The sequence below is a fragment of the Eublepharis macularius genome, chromosome 14, assembly GCF_028583425.1.
Source record: "Eublepharis macularius isolate TG4126 chromosome 14, MPM_Emac_v1.0, whole genome shotgun sequence".
NCBI classification, from domain to species: domain Eukaryota; kingdom Metazoa; phylum Chordata; class Lepidosauria; order Squamata; family Eublepharidae; genus Eublepharis; species Eublepharis macularius.
Genome location: NC_072803.1, coordinates 9,658,772 through 9,685,420, shown reverse-complemented (window position 1 = coordinate 9,685,420; position 26,649 = coordinate 9,658,772). Strand labels below are relative to the sequence as shown.

General features: G+C 45.2%; 1 protein-coding gene across 1 annotated transcript in view; it reads right to left on the bottom strand.

Moving 5' to 3' along the window:
• Window positions 1-507: 507 nt before the first annotated feature.
• The window catches only part of GRAMD1B (GRAM domain containing 1B), a 138,454-nt gene continuing 112,312 nt past the window's right edge, over window positions 508-26,649 (bottom strand). Inside the window, exons 6-20 of the mRNA XM_054997817.1 lie at window positions 26,007-26,110; window positions 25,792-25,887; window positions 24,415-24,495; window positions 21,056-21,171; window positions 19,724-19,883; window positions 16,715-16,901; window positions 15,492-15,635; window positions 13,925-14,043; window positions 13,446-13,588; window positions 13,040-13,143; window positions 12,488-12,691; window positions 11,932-12,022; window positions 7,780-7,887; window positions 6,791-6,908; window positions 508-5,584 (exon numbers count right to left, since the gene is read on the bottom strand). Of these exons, the coding sequence (XP_054853792.1) occupies window positions 5,495-5,584; window positions 6,791-6,908; window positions 7,780-7,887; window positions 11,932-12,022; window positions 12,488-12,691; window positions 13,040-13,143; window positions 13,446-13,588; window positions 13,925-14,043; window positions 15,492-15,635; window positions 16,715-16,901; window positions 19,724-19,883; window positions 21,056-21,171; window positions 24,415-24,495; window positions 25,792-25,887; window positions 26,007-26,110 (1,865 nt within the window). The 3' untranslated portion in view covers window positions 508-5,494. The remainder of the gene's footprint in view (window positions 5,585-6,790; window positions 6,909-7,779; window positions 7,888-11,931; window positions 12,023-12,487; window positions 12,692-13,039; window positions 13,144-13,445; window positions 13,589-13,924; window positions 14,044-15,491; window positions 15,636-16,714; window positions 16,902-19,723; window positions 19,884-21,055; window positions 21,172-24,414; window positions 24,496-25,791; window positions 25,888-26,006; window positions 26,111-26,649) is intronic.

Genomic DNA, 26,649 nt, shown 5'->3' with positions numbered 1-26,649 from the left:
TCTATCTGTGCTATGACTGCAAGTTTTTCTCATCTCTAAAGCTTCTTTCTTGGGCCTGGAAAGCAATTTTGAACTTCACTCAAGTTACTTTACCTTGTCCGCTCTCCACTTTCTTCGCATGAATTAAAGTCATCTGATAATATTCCTCCTTGCCCCATGGATTTAGTGGTTAAATAATGCAGTCTCCTAAAGCAGCTTCTTGCCATGTTTGGCAGTTGAGCTGCTCTCCTCATTAGATTTAGAGAAGAAAAAAGTCCCTTTGTTGTGTCTGTTGTCTAATCTAATAGGTCGGGGGGGGTGTCTAATGGGCAGCACAACCTTCTCAGGTGGAGACGCATGGCGGGGGCAGAGAGGAGCTTGTCTAAAGACTCCCTCTCAAAGACAGATGGTGTCTTCTGGTTGAACTGCAGAAAGGTTCTCTGTTTATGAAATGGTCACAGCAGACTTGTCATTAAGATGGGAAAATAAAAAGCAAAAGAAATGACGTGATGCAGTTATTTTGTTCATTATATTTTTATTCATACTTTGTATTCCATTTTTTCCCCTAGCTACTTTACATTAAGATTTTGGCTTTGTAGCCTTTGTAACTCCTAGGTTCTAGCAGTCAAGTTTGTGTGTTTTTAAATCAGTTTGTATTGGACCTTGCGCACAGCGCAAAGCTTATTATAGTTACAGATTCAGACACGCAGACAGCCAGACAACTCCTACAGACGCAACCAAGATTCCTTCCGCATGTGGCCAAGCTCCACCGTTATGTCTTGCCACCACAAACACTTCCAGCGGCAAGAAATATTCTGGAGGGGAGGCAATGGAGGGTACTATGTAGTCTCTCTCCTCTGTGCCCTTCATGTCTCCCCCCTCAAACCCTCCTTCATTTAAAGTGTTGAAATGTAGCAGGGGGAACTTCATTATGTGAGCAAGCAATGTCGGGGTCTAGGCCAGATGTTCACGCTGAAGGAGGGGAGGAGCAGGAGAGAGGGGTTCTTCTAGTCATCCTGGCCAATGCACAGGGATGACCTCGATGCGGCCCCTTCTTCCCTGCTGCTGCCGGATTCGGGAGCTGCCACAGAAGTCAAACGCTCAAGGACTCTCACACTGCAAAGGGGAGTTTGGAAACCAGAGGAATCACCCAAGGGGCTCGCAGTCTGGAGCTATGCTATGCCACCCCGGCACCACCTCAAAATCGAATGCAAAGCTCAGGTTGAGAAGCCAGTCCTTCAAACCTTAGCAACGAAACTGTCCAAAATAAGTGAGGTAATTAAAAAATGGCCAGAGAGAAGACGCTCTGAGCCATGTGCAAACGGAATTCCTTCGGAAGGAAGGAAGGGAGAAGTCGAATTTTCCTCTTTTCCTCACCACAGTACCACACATTCATTTCGGAACACACCCCAGGGAGGAAAGTGGAAAAGAGAAATATGGGGTAGCACCACATCAAGCCCCTGCAGCCTGGGATCCGGGGTGGAGTGGGGGGCGATTGTACCACAGCTAGGCAGAGAGGGGACGGAGGAACGGCAGAATGCATAGAAAAGTGAGAAGCCGTCAGGTTTCGCCTGTTTCCAGCGGGGGAGCATGTTCTAGCACGAGCAGCTCATCAGCACCGTCTCTCCACAAGGAAGGGGTGTAGTTGCATCTCAGCAAGCCATGCTGCAAGTTAACACTCCAATTTGGCGGATTAGCACGTGGGAGGGGGATGGGGAGGTGTTATGGCACAAAAATAGATTCACCTGTGCTTCAGAAAAGCAGGGGGCGGGTGCCTGAGAAAGAGGGGAGAAATTAAGAGGGCGGGGGAGCAAAATTTGGGAACACACGCCCTCTTGTGGATCAGTCAGGAATTGCCTGTATCGCTCTGTAGATTGGGTGTTCCATTCTAGACCTGCCAAAACTGGAACAGATTTTTTTTTTTAAGCTGAAAATTTCTCTAACTGAGAAGCCCACAATGGAAACCAGGCATGATGATTTATCTGATCTGGGAGTCCAATGCCTCTGCCGGCATGTTTGCTAGCTTCCTGTGCAGTTGTGCTGAAAGTCAAGTGGCAGAGGTGAAATTCTTAGATCAAATTCTTAGAGTCTGGGGTATACAAATGCAGCTAAAATTCAGCCATGGCCTTTAAGAATTATTTGCAAGGCAGAAGCGAGTGCAAAGGAGACCTACAAGCATGTCAACACCTTTCTGTCCGCAAGCACCCGCTAAAGACAGCCAGAGTGATTGTCAACATGTTTCAGACAACCGGATCTTTCCCAATGACGACATCCATAGCTGGATTGGGTGCACTTCAGAGAAAAGTATAAATACACTTAACACTCCATTTTCCCGTTTCTGCACTGCAAACTATTAACGCAACACAGAGTTTAAAATAAGGTATGGCTAAGCTTCATAGAAATTATGGAGGGCACTTCTCTGATTTGCACCCAAATAAATGGTTTGTCTGGGGCACACAGAAGCAATTCCTTCCTCGGTAAGGGCACACCCCTGCTTGCCAATAGAGAGGGCCACCTGCATATTCTTTGGGGTGCACGACTTAGATCCCTCTATAAAAACGAACCGGGCTTCTGAGTTCGTATTCAGATGACCAAAGAACACACCTTGAACAAGGTTTTCTTCTTGCATCCATCAAAATGCGGGGGGTAGGGGGGGAGCAGAGTATCTTTCTTGTGCAGTCTGTCCAGCAAACCACCACAAGAGATTCTTGCTGAGGCCGTCACGCAGAAAAGAGTCCAGGTTTTTCAGCTATCTTGCTAACCCTGCCCTTTTTGTCCTGGAAAAGAGTCTCCCCCCCTCATCTCTGCCTCCAACTTGCCGCCCCTGCCTCAGTGCGAGCTTCGAAAGAGGAGCCTTTGTACGAATGCTCCATGAGCACATCCGAAATGCCGGATCAGGGAGACCCTCTTTCCCTCACAAGGCTATGACGTCTTCTGTTGAGCGCCTACAAATGGCAGGCTGAGTTTTCCTACAGACTGCCAATGAATCAGCAGCATTACATAAATGTATTTCTATATAAATACAATAAATTATATAAATAATTCCTATCCACCCACCCCAGGGCTCCTGAACACCGTGCCTGGGGTTTCCCGCTACTCTGACAGCAGCCCGTGCCTCGACACGCTCACCGCAAACAGCATCACCTGTCTAGGTATTCACAGTGTGGGGGAAAAATGGGTCACTGAGCCCCTGCAATGACTATCCGGGAACTGCCCTATCTTGCCAGCTAGCTGGCTCTGAAGGGGAAAAGATTTCCCATCCCCTTTCAGGCTCTAAGATAAATCTTCCTTGCTTTTTGGTTAGCGGGATGGAGGTATCTCTTCAGACAAATGCAAAGTGCTCAAAGGTATCCGTGGACCAGGTGTCCATTCACAACACTGCCCACACGGACCGCAGCTCCTGTGCCAAACCAGTGAAGAAGACGGCCACACTGTCCCTGTGGTTAAACCCTGGTGCCCCTTTCAGCCCATGAGCAGAGAGAACTATTCTATACCGAGGGAAGATGCAGAGCCCCAATCTGGAAAGGTGCTAAGCATCTGAGACTGGGCATTTTCCAAGAGAACTCTTACTCAGCTTCTCCATCTGTGAAACCTGCATCACCTCTCCGGTGGCCCTGCATGACGCAGTTTGCTTCCGATTACAATTCAGTCCTTTGGTCTGGGCAAGGAGTGGGTGGCAGACACCAGCCCTGTACACCGAAACATGAAAGGCCCCCTTTTTGCATGGCTCTACCTGACTGTTTCCTTGTGCTAAAGGGCAGGCAGAGGAGAGCCCCCGGCCACCCCAGATCACATCTCTTGTGCGCATGAGTTGCACTCTAAAAGGCAACTTGCCTGCTCTTTATACAGGATTATAATCTTCATTAACTGTGACTAATATCTTTACCATTAAAAACAACAACAAATGGGGGGATTTGACTTTTTGTCAATTTGAGGTTGCTCCAATTGTGTCGCTCAAAAAAACCGTGTCGATTAAAAAAAAAAAACTAACCCTGGTTCGCAACATTTTAAAAGTACACATTCTTCATGGTTTCCATAGCTCTTCAGCCAGTCAAGCTCTCTGACCCCGTTATTTCCTGACGCTGTCCCAGATCACCAGGGCTGGCTTGTCAAAGTCACCAAAAGGCAAGAAAGGTTTTTAGTGGGCTGCTAAGAGTTACAAAGAGCCCTCCATAAAGAGAACTACCACTCTGCCCAATGGAACCCCCCCCCCCCAATAGCACCCCATGCCCTTCCTCCTCACTGTAACCTTTCCGAGAGTAGGGCTCCTGGAAGGCAGCTGAGTTCTCAGTGCAGATACATTTATCTGCTTAGGCAGTAGAAAGGTCCCTCATTTAATATGCGACGGTTCTTCATTACACATTCTGCTTGGATGGGAGCTGTGCAAGATGCAGATAAAACCAGAAATCCATGCACAAAATCATCACAAATTAGGATGTGGGAGCTTCCGTTGGAGGAATGGGTATTTTAAGCCCCTCGGTAATGTCTGAGGCTTGGTTCCCAAGCTATGATTTACTTGGTTTTTAGCAGAGGAAGATTTGGAAATGTATTATAAGTAATAAGGGATGCCCGGTTAATAGGATTCTCAGCTTGGAATTCCCCTCCACCTCCAGCAAGGATAGATGTATATGTGTACATATAGCCCTTTCAGTGAATCAGCAGTTCCATAGGACATACAGGGGTGAAGATGCAAATACATGACAATCAGAGAATCTCCCAACATCCAGAGAGGACAGCCTATGACAAACAGACAATACATTCATCTCTAACTCCTCCCACATGAAGAGAGTTAGTAACAAGGACTGAACTGAACACGGGGTTCTCCCCCTGTAACCACACCCTCCCTCAAATTCATTCCATGATACATGGAATGCTGCTGCACCTTGTTGGGGCCCGCAGTTGAAGTCACAGAGAGGCTGGGAGAAGGACGCACCAAGCCAGCTGGGGGAGAAAAGTACAACCCTGTCAAAGGATGCTGTGAAACGAACTCTGGCTCAGTGAACACACAGATGCTCCCTGCAGCACCTGCCAGCGCGGAGCCCGCAGAGGAGACAAAGCCCATAGTCCGAGACCACCCCCACCATCCTCAGCGCACAGCTCTAAATGCCAAAGCACACACGCTCCTTAACGTTCAGCTCCATGTGAGGTTTTGCTCCCTCTGACTCTTCCCTTTAGGAATGAAAATTTTAAAAGACAGATGGATAAACAGACAGACAGCCAGGAAAACACCAAGAGAGGCGCGTGGGGCCCAGGATGGCACGGGCTGTGTGTCACCTCAGTGCCAGAAGGGTGCCACCCCGCAACACCCTGCCCCAACCCAAGGGACGCTCCATTTCAGCCAGTGCTGGAGGTTGAACGGCACCGCTCTTTCTCCTCGGTACGTACGGCGTTTTTCTCTTTTTAAAATCTGTATATAATATATATATATATATATTTATATTCTGTATATATATATATATATATTCTATGTATACATATTGCACACAATCCTCTGGCCGCTTGCATTCCCCGCCTGCTAGTGGAACCGTTTCCGCTTCTCGTCTGGCTCAGACCGGTAGTCACGAGACCCAATGCCGTTCTGAAGGTTTATTAGCGAGTCCTTCATCTGTAAGGCAAGGGAGGGGGGGAGCAATGACTGATGAGGAAATAAAGAAACAAATATGGACACAGCCGGAGTCCTGCATGTCTTCGGCTTGGGGAAAGCTCCCCCAGCATGTTTAGTCCACAGTTGAGGGAGCTCTGTGAACATTTTATTGATTTGATTTGATTTGATTTGATTTATACCCTGCCCTCCCCACAGATGGGCTCAGGGCGGCTAACAACATTCAAAAAATACATTAAAAGTCACAAAAACATAAAATCAATAATAATTTTTTAAAGTCATTAAAATAGTCCAGGAGCAGGCTATTTAAACAAATATTGGGAGTCCGTATACGGGCATAGCAGATGGCTGAGGGCAGCCGCAGAAAAAGTGGTGGTCTTAGATGGAAGGAGGAGGACACCCGCTGGCACTCAGCCAAAGGGCCTGGTGGAACATCTCCGTTTTTCAGGCCCTGCGGAACTGTAACAGGTCCTGCAGGGCCCAGATCTCCAGCGGGAGTGTTCCACCAGGCCGGGGCCAGGGCAGACGGATGTCCTTTGGGCCGGGGACCACCAGGAGTTGCTTCTCTACAGAGTGCAACACCCTGCAGGGGACATAATGGAAGAGGCAGTCCCACAGGTATGCAGGTCCCAGTCCATCAAGGGCTTCCCCACCCACCCAACCCACCCACACTCACACACACACACACACCAAGCCATGTAGCAAACTGGGGCAGCAGGCGATAAGCATTTGACTTCAGGATGTGACTAGCAGCTTCCTCTCTGAACTGTAGCACACAGAAAAAAGTGTGCACAACCAGCAATAGGGGAGATGCAATCAGAAAACAAGGTCCCATGAAGGGACACAAAAAAGAACATGGTACGCTGGCAAGACTAATTCTGCAATTTTAAACTCCCAAGTCATAACTGAGAAGCCTGAAGCCATCAGTTTTCATTAAAAGCCCATTACCACCAATATTATAGCCCTCTTGAACATTCTGGAAATACCTGCTTGATAATCAGCAGCCAACTAACTGAAGCACAAAACCGTCCTTCACCAGCCTCTTTGATTCTGAAGATATTTTGGATTTCCTGTGCAACTGGCTGAAGCTCTCTTCCCTGCACGATGAAGTGTTCCATGGCACTGCAGACCATGCTGCCACATCCACCCCCTGTGACTTCAGCTGCTTATGTGCTAGGAACCTATGTAGGTGCTGGCTGCATTTCTCACCTGATCTAGGAGCATCACAGATGATTTGATGATTTCCCGCCACTTCTGGAGTTCCGTGTCGTGATACTTCTGCTGAGACTCTAATAACTGGGCCCACTCTGTCTGTGACTGGGGTAACCTAGCAGGACAGAGAAGCAAAGCTGAAATCTGGAAACGCTGCCAAAGATTTGGGAAAACAATTCACAACAGCCCTAATTCCATACCACAAAGAATGGTAGCAAACTATAAGATGCCAAGAAGGCCTACATGGAGGACATGTGTAACCTGGAAAACACACGTGTGATGTAATGTACAGTGTGGCATGGCTGGAAGCTAAGGTCAGCCACTCAGTCAGATGTTCCTTACATGTGTTACATGTTCCTGCTGGAGAAGTTACCTCTGTGTAGAAAAAATGCAACATATGAAGTGGCCCCTAGGAAGACAGTCAGTTCCCAGCTTTTCACAGGGCCAAACTAGACAAGTTCACAGGGAATTCCATGTTTGGCATGCCCAATGGTTTATTCTTCACCAGATTTTCAAGTGCATTTGATTGCAACCACAGTACACTGGGGGAGGGGGCGTTAAAGCCTCCCTCCCCATGCCATTTTCCTGACCAGAAATGAGTCAGGGGAGCCATAATCTGGCCCACTGTGGCAATTTGGGCAGCTATATTTTTTAAAAAGGAAGTGGGTTTTTTTGTTGCTAGATGAGATTTCCACTGGCAAAGCAATGCCAGGCATAGCAGTGCAAGGTTGGCAGGAAAAATGTACAGTCTGAAAAGGGACAGGTGCCCCATCCTCTTCTAACACCTGGATACCTTTAATGGTGGCAAGGCAAACAGTTTAGACAGGAGTGAGGTGGGAAAAGGCAACTAGCCAAAGACTGTTTTGTAATTGTGCTCTCTCTCTCGTGCACATATGTGCGTGTGCACACAGCCCATATATAACCGCGCAGGATCTAGTTATCAGGTAGTGAGAAGGAACACATTCTGGCTCTCTGGATGTTGTTACCTTTCCTGTAATCGCAGGCCCTGCCATGCCGTGAGAGTTTGGGTAGTGTATTCCAACATCCAGAGTTTGTAGAACAGCATCATATTAAGGATTACCAAAAGCACCAGACTGGGAAGGCAAAAGGAAAAAAAAAGAATATTACTTAAAGACAGGAAGCCAAGCCTGTGGTCTTTATTCTCACAATCCTTTTTATGTGCTAAAGTGAACTCAAGTTTCCTGGTCCCTGAGCATGCTGAGCCATGCGCAAATGTGAAGGCTCAGCGATTACCCAAAGTTTGTGCATTCACAATCCAACATGCCCTGGTTTTGACACAAAGAAGGTGAATGAACATCAGCAGAAAAGGTTCTAACTAGTCATTTACTGCAAAAAAAAATAGTTGTTCGGCTTGTACAGATTGACTAAAAGACATTTTTAAGTCTTGGGAAGAGCAAGAGGGTAAAATAAGCCCACCTTTTAGGAAGCAGATCAAGATGGGTAGCTGTGTTCGTCTGTCTGTAGCAATAAAAAAGAGCAAGAGTCCAGTAGCACCTATAAGACTAACAAAATTTGTGGTAGGGTCTGAGCTTTCATGAGTCACAACTCACTTCTTCGGATACAGATCTGAAGAAATGAGTTGTGACTCACAAAAGTTCTTACCCTACCACAAATTGAATTCTTTGCTCTTTTCTATCTTTAGCATGCAGTAAGTCACAATCCAAGTATATTTGTGCCCGATTTAACCATGAGGGTGGTGGTCCTGGGTTTCACCTGAGAGTTTGACAGGGTACTACGTGCCCTGCTCCCTTCCCCCTTTGACAAGAATGCTGTGTTCCCTTCTCTTCTTCCAGAGCCATTTCACAGCCCTAAGACAGGATGTAAAGGTCTGTGTCTGCATGACAAAACATGCAGAGTTGGAAGAAGGAGTCAGGCCTGCCTTCATTCCCGCTCAACAGTAAACAGGGCTGAAAAGGTTCCATTTGAGGATCAGAGAAAGAATGAGGCGGATGGGACGGGCTCATTTTAGAAAGAAACAAACAAGGACATGGCCCAAAAGAATCTGAGCAGCATTCAAACAGATGGTGTTAAAAAACAGACCCACCAACTCGGATGCAGAGAAAGAGAGATGGAGAGAGAGAGAGAGAGAGAGAGAGAGAGATGGGATGGGATCAGAGAGGAGGAAGGTAATAAAAGGAGACAGTACCTGAAACAAATCCTAATGTGAGCAGGGAAGAGAAAAGATGGAGGAGGTGAAGGTTAGGAGCACACCAGAGCTGAGAGAGGAGAAATTGCCGGGGAAGGTCTTCTAAAGGACACACAACATAGAGCTTTGCAGGGGGAAGCACGTGAAGAGAACATCCTGAACCAGAAGTGACCAAACCCGGTAGTGGAGTGTGTGTGCACGTGTGCGCATGTGCAAGCGAGAGAGAGAGAATCACAAAATGGAGTTAAATATAGAATCCTGAGAAACTCAGTTTTAAAAAAGAGTCCATTTCTAGTCCTTAGGATCCCTGAACCTTTGTGGAGCATTTCTGCAAACAGCTGGAAACAAGGAGAGGGCCTTCTCGCTATAGGAGAAGCATCTTCACTGAGCACAACTTCTAGGCCCTTGGGGCGAGAGTCGCCTGCCATACCCCCCGCTGTGATCCACAATCCACATTCCCACAGCCTCCTGCCCAGTCCCCAAACAACCACCTTGCCATGTGCTGATGTCTCCAAGATCCAATACCCACACACTAACCACTACACTACACAGGTAAAGAACTGGGCTCAGATCCAGACCATGTTCAGCAATGTTTGAGTGGGACGGAGCACAATGAGGTGGGATCCAGGCACATGGAAATCAGCGGTCTTTAGAAGTTTGGACTAGGCTGTGTCCATGGTATTTTCCACTTAGAAGTGCTTATAGGTTCAAAAAGTAAAGGAGGGATGGGGCGGATGAAAAAATGGCTGGTGCCAACAGGGGATCTCTAGCCCAGCATCCTTTTTCTCACGGGACGCGTACTGGCACTTCTCGCCACAGTATACATCTAAAACAAATGGTTGCGTTGTAGAAATATAATGCGTGGAATCCTTGGTCTTCTTTGCCTCCTCCACTCTGCAAATCTATGTTGCTCTTCCAGGTAATAAGGGCTGTAACAGGCTCGCTTCTCTTGTGGCCACTAACCTGAACACAACTCCCAAACTTGTAGGCAGGGGGTCCGTAAGCTCCCTTCTTCGGGACAACCTGCCTGAGACAACAAAACGGGGTCGCCGGGCCCTGTGCTGGCCACGGCATATGACTAGTGGGTGGGCTGCACTGAGCTTGGTGGGCAGCAGTACTGATCCACCCACCACCAAAGAAACAAAGCAGAGGTCAGGAGGATCAGTGCTGTGGCGGGGTCACTTTGGCCTACACGTCTTAATGTTTAAAATACGTATTCCACCCCAACTTTTTCCCAATGAGGACTCAGAATGGCTTGTAACACTCTCCACCTCTTTATCCTCACAACAACTCTGTAAGGTAGGCTAAAATCAGTGGGTTGGGTAGGAGCAAAGCCCCTCCCCCCATCTTTGGTTTTTGCCTAGGCCCCCAGAATCACCGCCTCCATTCATGATTGCTTTGGGTTCTCTGAGGCCCTTTATGCCACCAGAGGGCACTGCTTGAATTGGCAACCTGAAGGAGGAAGGACTGAGAGCCTTGCTACAAGTGACATTTTACACATGAAGGATAAAGGATCATTTTCGCAAGTCTTTCTGGGAACTGAAGTTCCTCTCCCCCACCCCTTTTCCTTCTGTTCCTTCCCCTCGCAGCCTGAAGAGACAGAGCGAGCCTATGGCAACATCAACTTTTGCAAATCGTCTTGCTGGGGGGGGGGGATGCTCTGGAGAAAGCTGAGAAAGTTGCAGCTGCCCGCCCCCAAAGATCGTTGAGAGCAGGCCTGTGACTGGAGGAACGATTTGCAAAAGTTCCTGTTGCTGTAGGCTCTCTCTGTCTCTTCAGGCAGCGAGAGGAAGGAACAGAAGGAAAAGGGGTGGGAGAGAGGAACTTCAGTTCCCAGAAAGACTTGCGAAAATGATCCTTTATCCTTCACATGTAAAATGTCACTTGTAGCGAGGCTCTCAGTCAAACAGCCTTCCTGCATAATATGCAGACCAAATCAACACTCCCATGGACTTGGTGGAGGGGAGGGGAGATTAATTTGGAAGGCAAACCCCTTTACTCGTCAGCCCATTGATAAGCGTTTAAGCAAGCAGATTAAGAAAGACTCCCTTACCAACTGTCAAGTCGCTCCACAATTGAATTAAGCCCAAATTACATGGGGTTAGTAAAACACCAAATTGTGCCTTAAAGAAACGAAGCCCAACACAGAATTTTGAAATTAAAAAGGGAAGCTGGTCTCTTTAAAACTCCTATGAAGGATGGAAGAATTCACAACAGTTTTCTTTTATCAAGCTGGTTAAATAAACCCTCTTCTTTCCCCCCAGATCAGAGGAGGCTATAGGGAAGTTTTCCACCCTTATGCAAAAAAAAAAAAAACCAGTCCTGATGGAGCAAATCACAAACAGCGCTAAAAAAAATGAGCCCAACTGTTTAGCAAATTGTGGATTGTGTTTTTAATTCAGTGGGGAAAAGGGCTCACACTTCAAAACAACAAACCTTGCCAAAAGTCTGAAATCTCTCAACTGTTACCCTGCTTTCACCCCCGCCAAACATGCTGTTTCTCTCTCTCTCTTTCACTCTTGACAGGGAATATCTCTCACAGTCCTTCTATAGCCGTCTATGAACATCATCTCTCTGCTCTCTCAGCCAACCATCGTATTCTGTCCTTTGCTCAGTCTGGATTAACAGCTGTTCCCTGTCTAACATCTACTGTAGCCAAACTACCCCACAGGATTCTGAAGAATGCGCACAGCTAAGCCAGAAGAGATGGGCTCGCTTCAGGATGAAGGAAAGAGAGTTGGACGCTACAAAAGCTTGAGATGGATTCCAAACATACAAAGGGAGAACTCTTACTGTGAGCGGGAGAGCGATCATGAACAATCTCTTGCAAAACCCTTCCTACTTTGGGGAGGGAAACTAGACTGAGGATCGAAGAGAGAGAGAGAGAGAGGGAGGGAGGGAGGGAGGAAAAAAGGAAAGCAACAAGAAAGAGACAACCCTCCAGGGCAGAAGGGGCAAAGGAATCACTTACACACAACTGATAATGAGCAGCAACTTGGAGACACTCTGTAAGTGGAAGCCGCTGGGACTTTCCTCGGGGATGTGCCGTGTTTGTGTGGAACCTGGAAAGTAGAATGTGTGTTACTGGTGAGATGTAAATTTCTTTCCTTGACGCACGCCCAAACCGAGTTCCATTTTTGTTCTGAAGCAGTATTGCCCTAAGCTGCTTGTTTAGACCTGCAGCCCTGGGGTAGCTTTCTGGTACTTGTTAAAGAGGGTTTGGTATGAAACCATGGGGCAACAAGTACCATATTCATGTCATAGGAGCACCTGGGACCAGACTGTGCCACAAATACAAGGACGGTAGCTAGTCCCTAAATGTGGAAGACTGGGAGAAAGAAAGGCAGTTCTTAAGGGGGGGAAACAGATCCTTTAGAGCAGCCAGGCTATGGCTTTGCATCTGTAACCCTACAAAAAACCCATTCCGCCTCCCCAGAGATGCCCTCAACAAAAGAGCATCAGAGAGACCCAGACCTCCCCACAGCCCACCTGTGCGGCCACTCCTGCACTCTGCACGCGCTCCCTACCTGCCACACGCTTGATTCGACCTACTGCCTCCTCATCTGTGGGAGTGGTTACAGGGCTCAGAACTTCCTCCAGGTGTGGCCCCCTCAAGTGAGTGTGGGGTCGTTTCCTTCGACGCACTGTGGATTGTTTGCTTGCCTTCTCTTTGGGAGATTGTCGGTGAAGCTCAGCTAGGTATGTGCTCTCTGTTTTGGTCAGTTCACTCTCTGCCAGAGAAAGTCACATTTAATTTAGAAAGAGGAGACCGATTTCATCTTGGTCAAAAGGGAACTAAGGGCATTTCCTATATAAATACATCACAATAGGTGGAAAACAATTCTCCTCACAATGAACCTGAATAACATGCCCACCCATGCGGGAAAGAAGGTGCTTTGGTAATAGTAGTAGTAAACTACAAATAGTAGTAAACTACTAACACTAAAGCCACTGATCAGGAGAAAAGCAGAATAGAAATATTTTAAACTCCTCTAGCCTGATTCTTGAACTCACAGCCCACTGAATGCTTCGTTCTGCCACTCCCAAAGAGACACCAGCCCAAGGAATGCAGCTCTTACCTAAATGGCGGAAATAATCATCCAGGCCACTCCAGAAGTTCTTCTCAATGAAGGATTTCACTAGCCCCCAGGGCTGTTTCCTGTATCGTAGCTCCGTAGAAACCCTGAAAAGAGGAGGCACTCAAGTCACTTCCTCGAGCCACAGCACTGGACCTTCTCTAAGCCCTCAAATATCTGTATTTGGATTGACTATCTGTCATTGCTGGGGTATTTCTAAGATACTGCAGGGTACAAAAAGCAAAAATACAAAGGTCAGGGAGAAACTGGATCCATTCGAGGTGACTGCTACATTCCCCCCTTCCACACACCCCAAATGAAAGGGGTTTTCCTGCTGCACAGCTATCCAGGTACCCTTAAAATTAACACCTAGATTCCTTGCCAGGGTCACACAGGGTAGCCTCCTCACCTGAGTCGGCATTTGTTTCTGGCGACACGCGTCAACGTGTAACGATTAATTGTGTAGAAATAATCGTGGTAGGGGACATCGTGAGTTAGCACCTCTGCGTCTATCACGTAGCACTCGCTCTCTTGGCTCGCTTTGTACATTGTCTGGAGGGAGCAGAGAGAAGTACGAGAGGGCAGAACTTAGATAGGTTGACACTGAGAGATCTCTGTCTTTTGGTGCTACACCTCTGAAGATGCCAGCCACAGCTGCTGGCGAAACGTCAGGAACTACAATGCCAAGACCACAGCAATACAGCCCGGAAAACCCACAACAACCATCGTTCTCCGGCCGTGAAAGCCTTCGACAATACATAGAACTTAGACAGTCGAGAAAGACACCGCAACAGGATTCACATGGTAAAGCATCTTCGGCAAAAAGCACTGAGTTGCGCGCCACCTTCTGAAGTCAAGGGCAGGGACTTTTGCCTTCCGCAGTCTTACCTGAGTCTCAGTGACAGTGGCAGTTTTGGGGGCCAGAGGGTTGGTGAGGGTGATGGTGTAGAGAATAGCTCTACTCTGATTGCCATTATCATCCTTTTTCCAGGGATGAAAGACAATATCTGTGATGAGAGAGAGAGAGAGAATGTCACTGAGTGAGAACGGCATACCCACAAAGGAAAAAATATACTCCCGTCGCCAGCATCAATGCCCCAGGCATTCAGTGCCCCCACATTTAGCCTAGCTGTCAGCTCAAACAAAATGGGCATGAAGGGGTCTATTGTTAAGCACATATTCTTCCCCCCCCCCCCCGCCGGATCATATCCATGTTCCCATCAACAGTTCCCATTTGAAAAACAGGAAGCTTGGAAAAAGGTATTTTGTCCAAGGCAACAAAATGAGGGGGATTGGAACTTGAGTTTTTGAAAGCCAAGTATCTAGCCACTAGACCACAGCATCTCTCTGACTGGTACCAGAATTGAATCTTGCTTGCTAATTTAAGATGTTGTCCTCAGGAACCTTAAAAACAAGTTAAGGGGAGTTTATGGGCAGCCACCTGACATTCCTGAACATCAGGTCTCCCTCCGTCTCCCGCTCCCTTTCACACACACCCTGGGATAATATAATTTGATCCAAAAGTGAAATTCAGAATTAATTTGGGAAACTTTGCCCTGCTGATCCCTTGGTGGGAATCCTGGGGGACACTGAAAGGAATAAAAGGGAACACTTCTCTTTTTGCACATCTCTAATTGCCACAACATTTTGCCTAAACTGAAATTCAAGGAGAATTTGGGGAGTTCGGCTTGAGTGAAACATCTATAGGAATTTGATTGGAGGGGTTGCAGGAGGGTATGTCTCAGGGCTGCTGCTCTTCTCTAGAAAAGCCACACCCTATTTGGGTGGAAAGGCAGCATATAAATGTTTTAAGTAAATAAATAAAAGAAATTGCAGACTTCAAGCACGGGCTGACAGCATGTGATTCAGTTCTACCTCGGAAGTAAAGGGAGTCCAGGTGGCCACAGACACTCAACAGAGCTCCTCAGAGGTAAGAGCAACACAAGTTGTCCAGAAAATAAAACAAATAAGACATGGTGAGTGTATAATTAGATGCCTTCTTTATTTGTTCTTTTCCACCAGCATGAAAAGTATTCTGTACTCTGATTATCTAATGCAGCCTTGGGCAACGGGGGACAGGAAAAAAAGAGTTAAACAAAGCACCTTACTGTGGCTTGGCCTGAGGTTTAAAAATACTAAATTAATTCAGGGGAGGAAATGGAACGTTGGGAGGGTGCAGAGAACTCACTGCGGGAGATTCCCCCAGCCTCTTCTACAGGGCTACCATTCCCAGAGATTCTGGGTAGCATGCCATATACTAGCTTGACAAATATCATCTGAGTAAGTTCATATGCGTAGTCTGAACATGCCCTTAATGAAACCTCTGGATCCAATTCTGTATGGGTCAAGAGGCAGAATATAAGTATCTTAGACAAAACAAAACAAAAAAAACACAAAATTCTGGCTAAGGTAATGCCAATTGGTACACACAGAAACAGGCAAGTACCAAACGCACCAGAGAATCTCCGCTGCTCCATGAAATCCCTCAGGAACTGAGAGTCTGTGAAGAGCAGGTCGTACAGCTTGTCCACACTGAAGTTGAACACCTCGTTCATGTACTGCCGACCATTCAGATCCTCATAAAAGGCCTGAACTTCCCCTGCAGGAGGAAGTAGAGACAACACTACCATTTTTTAAAAAGATGACATAATGATTTGGGCTCAGGTGATCTCCTACCAAAGGCTATCCGTGGAAAAGTCACATGATGTCAGTTATTCCACAAACTCTTCCAGAGACAAATACATGTGCAAGACCCAACACAAAAATGATCCAGCTCATAGATTCATCCTTGGAACAATTATTTGATTAGTTTGGTGTAGTGGCTAAGAACGGCAGGACTCTAATCTGGAGAACCAGGGCCGTTTCCAGACGGCTTACCTGCCTCCGGAACGTCACGCCATCTTGCAGGGAAAACACGAAATATCGCGTTTTCTCACGCGAGTTTTGCGCAATGTCGTGCAAAACTCGCATGAGAAAACGCGATATTTCACGCTTTCCCCGCAAGATGGCGCGACGTTCCGGAGGCAGGTAAGCCGCCTGGAAACGGCCCAGGTTCGATTCCCCACTTGTCCACTTGAAGCCAGTTGGGTGACCTGGGGTCAGTCACAGCTCTTCCAGAGCTCTCTCAGCCCCACCCACCTCACAGAGTGATTGCTGCGGGGATAATAACAACATACTTCGTAAACCACCCTGAGTGGGTGTTAAGGTGTCCTGAAGGGTGGCATATAAATAGAATGTTATTATTATTAACCATTCCTGATGCCACTTTTCCAAATGCAAGAGTTCACTGGATCTGTGACTTCAAAAGGTTACATTAAAAATGAATCTTTGGGATGACCTGACACAGTCAAATTAATAGCTTTAACAATACCACCTTGTGCTAAATGCTCCTGGTAGACGGTGCCCAGAGACTACACCTGTTAATCTAATGATGATCTAGATTTCTAAAGTAATTTAGCTGGAAATTAGCAATGCATGGCAGTCACTAAGTCTCAAATGAAGAACTAAGAATGAAGGAGGTACCAAAAACAAATTAACACTGAATGTCAAGAGGTAGAGACCCATATCCATTGGAACTTGGAAGTCTGGTTCTTTACTCATTGACTATCATGGTATACAAACAAGGCAACTCAAACACTAGAAGAGCACTCAACCCCACCATGGCGCTCCTGGACGCACCTTCGTCATGTGTCTCCGAGGAGTCGCTGAGTTCAGTCGGAATGTCCTCATTGTCATTGAAATCTAGGGAAGGGGAATTCACGGGGGCAATGATCTCTATCTTGTCTCCAATGATGTTTGCGATCGTCAGCTCCTTCTCTACAGAGATTTCCACAACTTCCTGTTCCTCAGGAACAATCCCTTCATACTAGAAGAAGGTCATAAAGGTCATCATGTTACTATGACTTCAAGGGCGATGCCACTCTTGTCAACTGCAGGGGTAATCCCCAAAGACCTTGGGTGTCATGATTTCTCACAGGTGCTTATGAAATGGGGAAGATCTGTGCATGCTCTATAAAATCGAGGATTATCTTCTGTCTACATGTGACTGAGGAAGACTTGTGCTCTGTAACATTATAGACTTTGACATGAATTTTAAACTATCTGAGAAGTTATGCAACTCCTACTGAAGACATTGTTGACCTGGAAAATACATAAAACCAGACAATACACAAGGTATTTATATTATGTAACACAGAAACTTTTGTATCTTTGCATATTAAAGATATGCAAATATGAAAGAGCCAGTGCAACACAGTACTTAAGTGCTGGACTGGAACTCGAGAGACCCAGGTTCAAATCCCCATCAGCCATGAAGCAAACCTGGGGTCAGCCACTACCTCTCAGTTTAATCTACCTCAAAGGTTGTTGTGAATACTAAACCGAAGAGCAAAACCTGCGTGCTGCTCTGAGCCTCTTGAAGGAAAGGCGGGATAAAACTTTGGCAGACAGATTCAATTCATTAGGAGTGAAGGTCAGAACATAGATATTGTATCTGCCTTGCAGCTGGCAAAAAAGGGGGGCTATAAATAATGTGACCAAGCCAGAATATCTTTGCTTTCCATGCCATTCAAAAAGGGGAGCTGCTTCCCTGCTTGAGCCCTTCGTGGCTTGATCTGGCCGCTATCCAACTGAGCATTGTTTGTAATGTCTGAATGCAACTATAATGTAAAGATCTATTATTATTGTTGTTGTTGTTAGTTTATTATTATTATTATTATTATTATTCTATTATATAAAGATGTTTATAAACACACATATCTCAAACCCCACCTCTTTAAACCCATACACAGAGAAAACCAATTTTTAAAAGTAAACACTCGTTGACAAGTAAGCCATGAACTGTTTCCTGCCTCAGATGCGTAAGGGAATTTTTACCACTTCTTTCCAGTTTGGGAGAAGTTCTCCCTGGCAGTTACTGCTTTTTGTATTTAGCACTTGAAACCTGAAGGATTTTGAGCCAAAGTCAAATGAAATGCTAAGTTAAATATTGGTCCAATTTCAGTCACAAAGTTCAAAAAGTTGTCATCTTTATTTATTTTACAAAACGTATACCCCGTCTTTCTGCATTCATAAAGGCCGCCAAGGTGACCAATAGTGAAATCCTAAGCAGAGTTACTCCAGTCTAAGCCCACTGAAATCAAATCAATGGGCTCAGACTGAAATAACTCTGCTTAGGATTTCATTGTAACAAGTTAAAGCACACATTCGGCATAAAGTTGACAATGAGGAAATTGAAATTATTCAAGATTTTCTATTCCTTGGCTCAATCATCAGCCAAAAGGGAGACTGCAATGAAGAAAACAGAAGGAGATTGAGACTCGGAAGAGCAGGTGTGAGGGAGCTAGAAAAGATCCTTAAAGATAAAGATGTCTCTCTGGGAACCATGATCAAGATAATCTAAACCATGGTATTCCCCATTACTATGTATGGATGTGAAAGTTGGACAGTGAAGAAAGCTGACAGGAAGAAAACGGATTCATTTGAAATGTGTTGCTGGAGGAGAGTTTTGCGGATACCATGGACAACCAAAAAGACAAGTAAGTGGGTATTAAATCAAATCAAGCCTCAATTCTCCCTAGAAGCTAAAATGACAAAACTAAGGCTATCGTACTTTGGTCACATCATGAGAAGAAGACAAGATTCTCTGGAAAAGTCAATAATGCTAGGAAAAGTGGAAGGCAGCAGGAAAAGAGGAAGACCTAAAACAAGATGGCTTGACTCAATAAAAGAAGCCACATCCTCCAGTTTGTAGGATAGGAGCAAGTCTGTTCATGATAGGACATTTTGGAGATCTTTCATTCATAAGATTGCCGTAGGTCGGAGGTGACTTGATGGCACATAACACACACAAAGCACACATGATAAAATCATATCTTAAAAATCCATTAAAACCAACAAAAACACCACTAAAATAATTAAAACCAGAGCTAAAATACACAAAAATTATTTTAAAAATAATTAAAACACTGGGCAAGAAAGAGGGATCGCAGAGGGAATGCCAAACAAAACAAGGAAGTCTTCACTCACTAGTGGAAGATGGCATCAAAAGAAGACAGACGAATCTCCCTGAGCAAAGACTTTCAGAGTTTTGGTGCCATGACCAAAAAGGCCCTCTCCTGAGTTGCCACCTGCCTAATCTCAGAAGGCCAGGGCACTTGAACTAGGGCCTCTGAAGATGACTGTAATAGTCTGGTAGGTTCATAAAGGTGTAAGCGGTCCTTCAGGTATGTTGGTCCCAAACCATACAGGGCTTTAATTATCAGCTCAAGCACCTTAAATTGGGATCCAGTATAGACAGGCCAAGACTGGAGTGATATAGTTTGTACGACCCACTCCAGTCAACATTCTGGCTGCAACATTCTGGGCCAACTAAAGTTTCTGAACAATTTTTCAAAGGCAGCCCCAAGTAGAGCGCATGGCAATAATCTAATCTAGCTGTAACGAGGCCATGCACCAGAGTGGCCTGATCTTTTCTGCCTAGGAAAGATTGCAGCTGGCTAAACAGTGGAAACTGGTAAAAGGCACTCCTGGCCACAGCTGGCAGCTGTTTATCCAGCAGCAGGCCTTGGTCCAAGAGCACACGCACACACACACCCAGCTATGGACTCGTTTCTTCAAGGGGAGCCCAACCCCAACCAGAATGTGCCATCTTAGAGCTAACAGTGATCAGATGAGGGGAATACCTACTGGGACTGGAGCTTCACTACTTCCTGTGGGTGTTAATGTGCTGCTGTTGGTGATAGATTTCTTGGGGAGCTGGGGACTGGCCTCTGGTTTGGCTTCCATGCTACTTTTTGAGGAGCTGTCATTCACTTCATTTTCTTCCACTTGGATCTCTTCACAGTAGCTAAAAGAGCAAACAGAATCCACAAGAATTTGAGCAACTCCATCCTAACAAAACTAGAACACTAACAAATAAAGCATTTCGAGTAGGAATATCCCATCCCGCAACTGAGCAGATCCTAGGATGGCAACTTCAGTGTTTGGGTAAACACCTGAAATTTTTGGCCAACTAGCCTCTCCAACACACTCAGAAGACATTCTTGCAAATGTAAAGAGTAGTTAGCCAACTCATACATAATCAGTAGAATCTCAGCTTCAGATACGTTTGGCCAACGCGAGGATGATTGTGCTGAGTGTGACACCACAAAATCCTTCCTCGCTCTGAACATTTCAGATTGAGCCACTCAAGGGGGGAGATGCTGATAGTGTATGTGGTCTCTTTGGAAGAACCTCTCCTCAAATGTATCAGTGGGGCACCTGTACATGGTTATAGCAGTTTTACAAAAGGTATGGAGGCAGGAAATCAGAACTGCCACATATTATTGGAAGAGGGCTCAATCCAATAAAAACCTGGCTCCTGATTGACAGGCCAACTGTATAATGCATGACCACATCTGAGTGGAATTGTCTTTGGCAGCAATTGCTATTTCATAGTTTTGGTTTCCCATCTCTAGGAATGTGGTGGGGTATCCCATGCATTTTTGGTGCACATAAGCACATATGCGCACACATGCACAAACTCCACAACATACTCATGAGGAGGCTGATATGGGGTCAAGGACTTCTTCTACAGTCTCGAAGGAACTGACAGGCCGAGTTCTGTTTGTCCAAGGCTCAATCTACCACATGCATTGCTGGTGTAGCCTTTCGCTATGTAAGTAATAATAACTGTAATGCAAATCATAAGGGCCCAAGGTGTGCTCTGAAGTCATACGAGGCAGCAACCTTGCCAAAGCTATACAAATATAAGTCTGGTCAATTTTATGGCTGGGAGATCTCCGGGGAACCTGCGACTTTGATGGAAGGCAGGTGGGATATATGTGTAATAAATACAAAAGCCAAAAAAATATGACCCTGGGTTACACGGAAAATGCTGGATAAACTGGTTTAACCTAACATGCTGGCCTGAACCTGCATTTACTGTCAGAATGCCCAAGGCAAAGGAGTCCTTTGACTCTCGCTTATTGAGGCTCCTTTCTCGCGTCTTCAGACGAACTTTTAGACAACTCAGCTTACCCCATTGTATTGAAATCATCATCGGGAGGCACATAGTCTTCATCATCGCTCGTCAGCCCCAGTTCAGTACCGTAACACTGATGTACAAAATGCCAGAGCTCCTTCGGACACAAGGGCTATGGAAGAAGAAGAGAGAGATTGTACTGAGGATTACGGCGCTAAACCGTTGTAATGTTTCCCTACTAATAACTCAATAACTAAGGTTATGGTCTGTACTGAAGATGATTTCTAATTTCTCATTTCTGCTACTTGGAACTGGAAATCATGCCATCTCATCGCAGCAAATATTTCCTATAAAATGTATACATTTTTCAATGTTATCTCTGTGACAATATATTCACTTTCGACATTATATGTTGAAATAATGTATGTTCAGGGCTTTTTTTCCTGGGAAAAGAGGGGGTGTAACTTGGGACCGCACAGTGACATCACTTTGAGTCAGCTGGAACAAGGGGACCGTTTTTTAAAGTTTAAATTGCCCTCGGCGAAAATAGTCACATGGTCGGTGGCCCCACCCCCTAATCTCCAGACAGAAGGGAGTCTAGATTGCGCTCCGCGCCACTGGCACAGGGCAATCTAAACTCTCCTCTGTCTGGAGATCAGGGGGCAGGGCCACCGGCCATGTTACCATTTTCAAGAAGTGCCAGAACTCCGTTCCACCACGTTCCTGCTGAAAAAAAGCCCTGTGTATGTTGCATATATAAATTTGGTAATTTGTGTATAGGAACTGTAGAATGCACACACACCATTTGAAAACTCTATAAATCTGGCAGCAAAGAGCAGAGAACCAAATCACTGGCAAAAATATAAATGAATACAAAAAAGGGAACATTTTCTTAGCCCTAGTCTGTCCCAGCTGTTTGCTATGTGATTTATATGTAAAAGGAATAGCCAAAAAAAATGTATATATTATCTTGCAAGATGCGTCTTATTCTCTTCTATTCTGCTGCAACTACATGTATTGTATTTGAAAGTTGCAGTGCAAAATCTCATAGGATAATCTTCAGGTTGATAATGGCAAGTTACCCATGATACTTCACAGAAAAAAGTAATGGGAACTGGGCTATGGCCTCCAGTAGCTGTATCACTACACACAAACTCACACGCATAATATATAGGCTTTTGATTGAATACAAGACCTTCATTTTTGAAAAGGTCAATTATGCTTTTAGCACTAAAGAAAGGAGACAGAAATGGCATTCTTGAAAGCTAAGCTGAATAACCATTTGGATTTGCACCCGTGGGCATGCCATGGTCACATGACCCAACACAGCCATAGAATTTGGCAAAGGAACTTGTGATTTCAGCTCCCAAGGACAGCAAAAGTCAGCCCATTTAAAGTGGGGAATAACAACAAGGAATCATTTGTTGCTGCTTTGTTTTAAATGTAGCGTATCAATGAGATGAACGTCAGAGAAGGCTTGACAGAGCAAGATCAACTGACCATCTGTCTCAAAGCGAATTTTCAAATGGACAAACACAGAAAAAAAGTTTAAGGCACAAAGAAGGACATTAAATTAAATGAGACACTATGTCATGAATTGCATCATATTCGGAATTCCAATAAAAATGAAAAGGACACTTAATCATGCACAAAGAACCCTTTCTTCAGATAACCTCTTAATTTTGTATCATGCATTAGTTTTTAGAAAAATAAGGCGGCCCCTAACTTTTCCTAAATGTTCATCTGTCAAAAGCTGTGTGTTTTCTTTCCAGTATTTAGTCAACAAAAAATCTCTAGCAACCACAATTTGATTTGGAACTAAACCCCTCGTTAACTCCAACTAGAATAACTGAGGGCCAAGCTACACATGACGAATGACACTTGAACAGCAAGTGTATTTCTCCCTGTTCACTTGCCCTCCACTCAATCCACTTGCTGTTCAAGTGTCATTCGTCATGTGTAGCTTGGCCCTGAGAAGAGAATGGAATATTTGTTTCTATTGTTACTGACATAATTTTGTAACCTTATTCGAGAAACTGCTGGCCATAGCCAGAAGCTTATGAAAATCGATTTTCCCCCATAAAGTTTGTGTTAACATCACTGATGGGCAAACTGCTACCAGTTCAGCCGGATTTTCATTCACTTTCTGTGAGCATTCTAGAAGTATAAATAAGAGAACTACATTTCCCAGGAGCACCTTGTACCTGAGACATGGCTGTTGCAGTGTTTGGAAGAATGGAAGGGGGAGGGCTCTGCTGCTTCCTTTGCTCTGTCACCAGATAATTTTGCCCAGGCCCCAAGCCAAAATGGTTTAGTTTTACCTCACACTAGCACAGGAGTTTTCAAATTTGCATTTCAACTTGAATTTCATCAGCATCTTGACTATGAGCATATTCTTTACTCTTGCTCGAGCTAAAACACCAGCGAAACAGGTTTAAATTTCACCTTTAATCTTATACGATAAGTGAATTTACACCACTTTTGCCAGTTTGGTGTAACGGTTAAGAGCAGCAGGACTCTAATCTGGAGAGCCGGGTTGGATTCCCCACTCCTCCATTTGAAGCCAGTTGGGTGACCTTGGGTCAGTCACAGCTCTCTCAGAGCTCTCTTAGCCCCACCCACCTCACAGGGTGATTGTCATGAGGATAATAACAACACACTTTGTAAACCGCTCTGAGTGGGCGTTAAGTTGTCCTGAAGGGCGGTATATAAATTAAATGTTGTTGTTGTTTGTTGTTGCAGCTGCTTTGTTTGTTGACAGTCTCTTAAATTGCGTCACTTCCCCATAGGAACGAACTTACTTATTTATTACTTATTACAATTTTCCCCTCGTAAGAAAGGACTCAAGAAATTTTCTCACAAATTGTGCTGTCTGATGATAAAAGCAATTGCCTGTTGAACTTCCATCCACAGTGAACCTGTGGTTGAATTGCAGGTCCATGGCCAGAAGGCACTCAGTTCAGTTCGGTTTGGGTACTCAAGATCTTCTTGGGGTGGGACAGGGGAATGGGCAACACAAAGAAGAGAGACCCATAGAATGACACATTGTCAATAAGACCCTGACAGCCAGTCACACACAGGTATTACGATAGTAGAAACAGGATCACCCCGGTTGATCTTGGGAAGAAGGGCAATTTTCAATTTTATTATTTATTTATTTAATTAATTTTATTTATACCCCACCCTCTCCACAGATGGGCTCAGGGCGGCTAACAACATTCAAAAAATACATTAAAAGTCACAAAAACATAAAATCAGTAATAATTTTTAAAAAGTCATTAAAATAGTCTAGGAGCAGGCTATTTAAACAAATATTGGGAGTCCGTATATGAGTACAGCAGATGCGTCATGCGCCTGTTGTATTGTAAGGCAAGGAATAAGTGTTCAAAATAAACACCACAAACCAGTAAAATACCTTCTCAAGGAGTGCGTTCTGCCACAGCCTGAACATCATCATGTATGTCCTGTCTCGGGCACCGAAGGAAGTAAAAAAGTGCTGTGAACGGTAGAGCAATTTTTTTAAACAAGGGTTGCCTGAAGCACATTGGCGAAGAAAATGAGAACTTGCTATTTTACATGCCACATGCCCAGGGAACCGAGGAAACCAGGATAGAGAATCAAGTCAGAAGTACACGCGTCTTGCCTATGTGGCTTAGATTTGTGAGCCTCTTGCACACCAGTCTGTTAGGACAGCTCAGTTATTATCATCACCAGGTGATACATTAATTCAATGGCTCATACCAGGCGGCAGGCAAAAAAATCGGCTGGCCTTGATATATCCGGTTTCTAGTTCCCTGTATGATCTACTCCACTGCTGTTATTCACTAAAGCAGGGCTGCTGAAGACAAATTACACATTGCAAAGCCTTTGTTGTGTCTCCTGAACACCTGCCCAGTCCCGTCGGCCAGACTCACCCATGCTCAGAACTCCCATGCAAATGCGAGCCCAATTCATATTGGAACTATGGGGACAGGCTGCTTATCGTTTCCCTTGTGCCATTTTCTTAATGTGAAATAGCCCTGGGGAGTTGCTACACATCCTGCTCGGGTAACTTAACATATATCCCATCAGTACATGTAAGTTTTTCCAGGGAGGCAAATAGTGGTTCTCCGGGGCTGTTTCAGGACAGGACAATGGTGTGCAGGGGGAGGTTTATGACCCCACCTCTCCCTGCAGGCCCAATCTAAATTAAGCCTCTGTGCACCTGGGTATTATGCTTAGACTTTCTGCAGCCAGTAATCAATGAAGAAGAAGGGGGAAGGGGGCACGCCAAGGAAAAACAAAGGGAAAAAGAGCAATTGGTGCAAAGCTAAGAATCTTTAACAATTGTAGACTCCTACGCATTTCGCATAGAGCTTTGTCAGAGGGAATCTGCCTTTGAGTGTCTTTCCCATATATGTACATTAGCAGAGTATAATGTGCACATAAAGAGTACAAAGTGCTTTATGTGAGCTTTATGTACTTTCCAAAAAAACATCCCCCAAACCATGCAAAAACTGCTGTGGAACAATGTATACACATGGATACATTACAGGAAGCAAAACTCACTCAAGCCATCGTCAACTCTCACAAAAACTACAACCCTCCACCTCATATACACACCACTGCCAGCCCCAAGCCTGAGCTTTGATCCACTTTACAAAATGAATACTTTGGGGGGGGGGGCATGTTCTCTTCTAAAGCACTCTACCCACCACTTCCTGGACTCAGCTCTAAGCTCCTCGATTTCATGTTCTTGGTTCTTGTTTCTCTCTGACAGGTTAGGGACGGAGGGAGGAGTTCTGACACATACCTTTTCAGTGTCAGTGCAAACTTGGATAGCATTAGGAATGAGCCGTGCAGTTTTTTCCTTGGTCATGGAGCAGATGTCCTTCAAACGAACTGTCAACTACAGTTGGAGGCAGACCCCGAAAAATGTTAAGGAAATAGAAAAAAGGGTTAGTGGAGGATTTCCGGAAAGATCCCAAAACACCTACTGTGCGTGCAAAGCAAGACAATGGCACTCACCAATGTTTCCCAGCGGAAAATGTTGCTGTAGAAGCAAATCCAGTTCTCAGAGAGGTAGAGGCGGCCCTGGAGGAGAATGTCTCTTTGAAGTGCACAGGAATAATCTGTAGAGAAGCAAGAAGAAGGCACTGTAAACAGTAACAATCAAATCAGCACTCTGCCAGATCGAATCCCACTATTGCCATGAGCTCAGCAGGTAGCCTTGGGTCGGGCACTCCTCTTAGCCGTGGCTCCCCAGCTGTATTATGGGGATAATCATAACACTGACTGTTCACCACTCTGAGTGGGGCACTTATCTGTCTAGAAGAACGGTATCCAAGCACAGTTATTATTATGAGCTGCTGTAGCATAGAGGTTAAGAGATTGGGCTGTGAAACAGGATTCTGCTGGTTTGACTCGCACTCCTGCCATGAACTCTGTAGATGGCTTTGGGTAAGCCATTCCTCTCAGCCCCAGCTCCCCAGCTGTATTGTGGGGATAATAATAACACTGACTTCGCTCACTGCTCTGATCTGTCCAAACAGATCTGATCAATTTCCCTGTTGATTTCTTTTACTTCTTCTGAATTATATCCGAGATTAGTAGAATATTATATACCGACTAACATTTTTTGTGTACAGAAAATCTACAGATATATGACTAT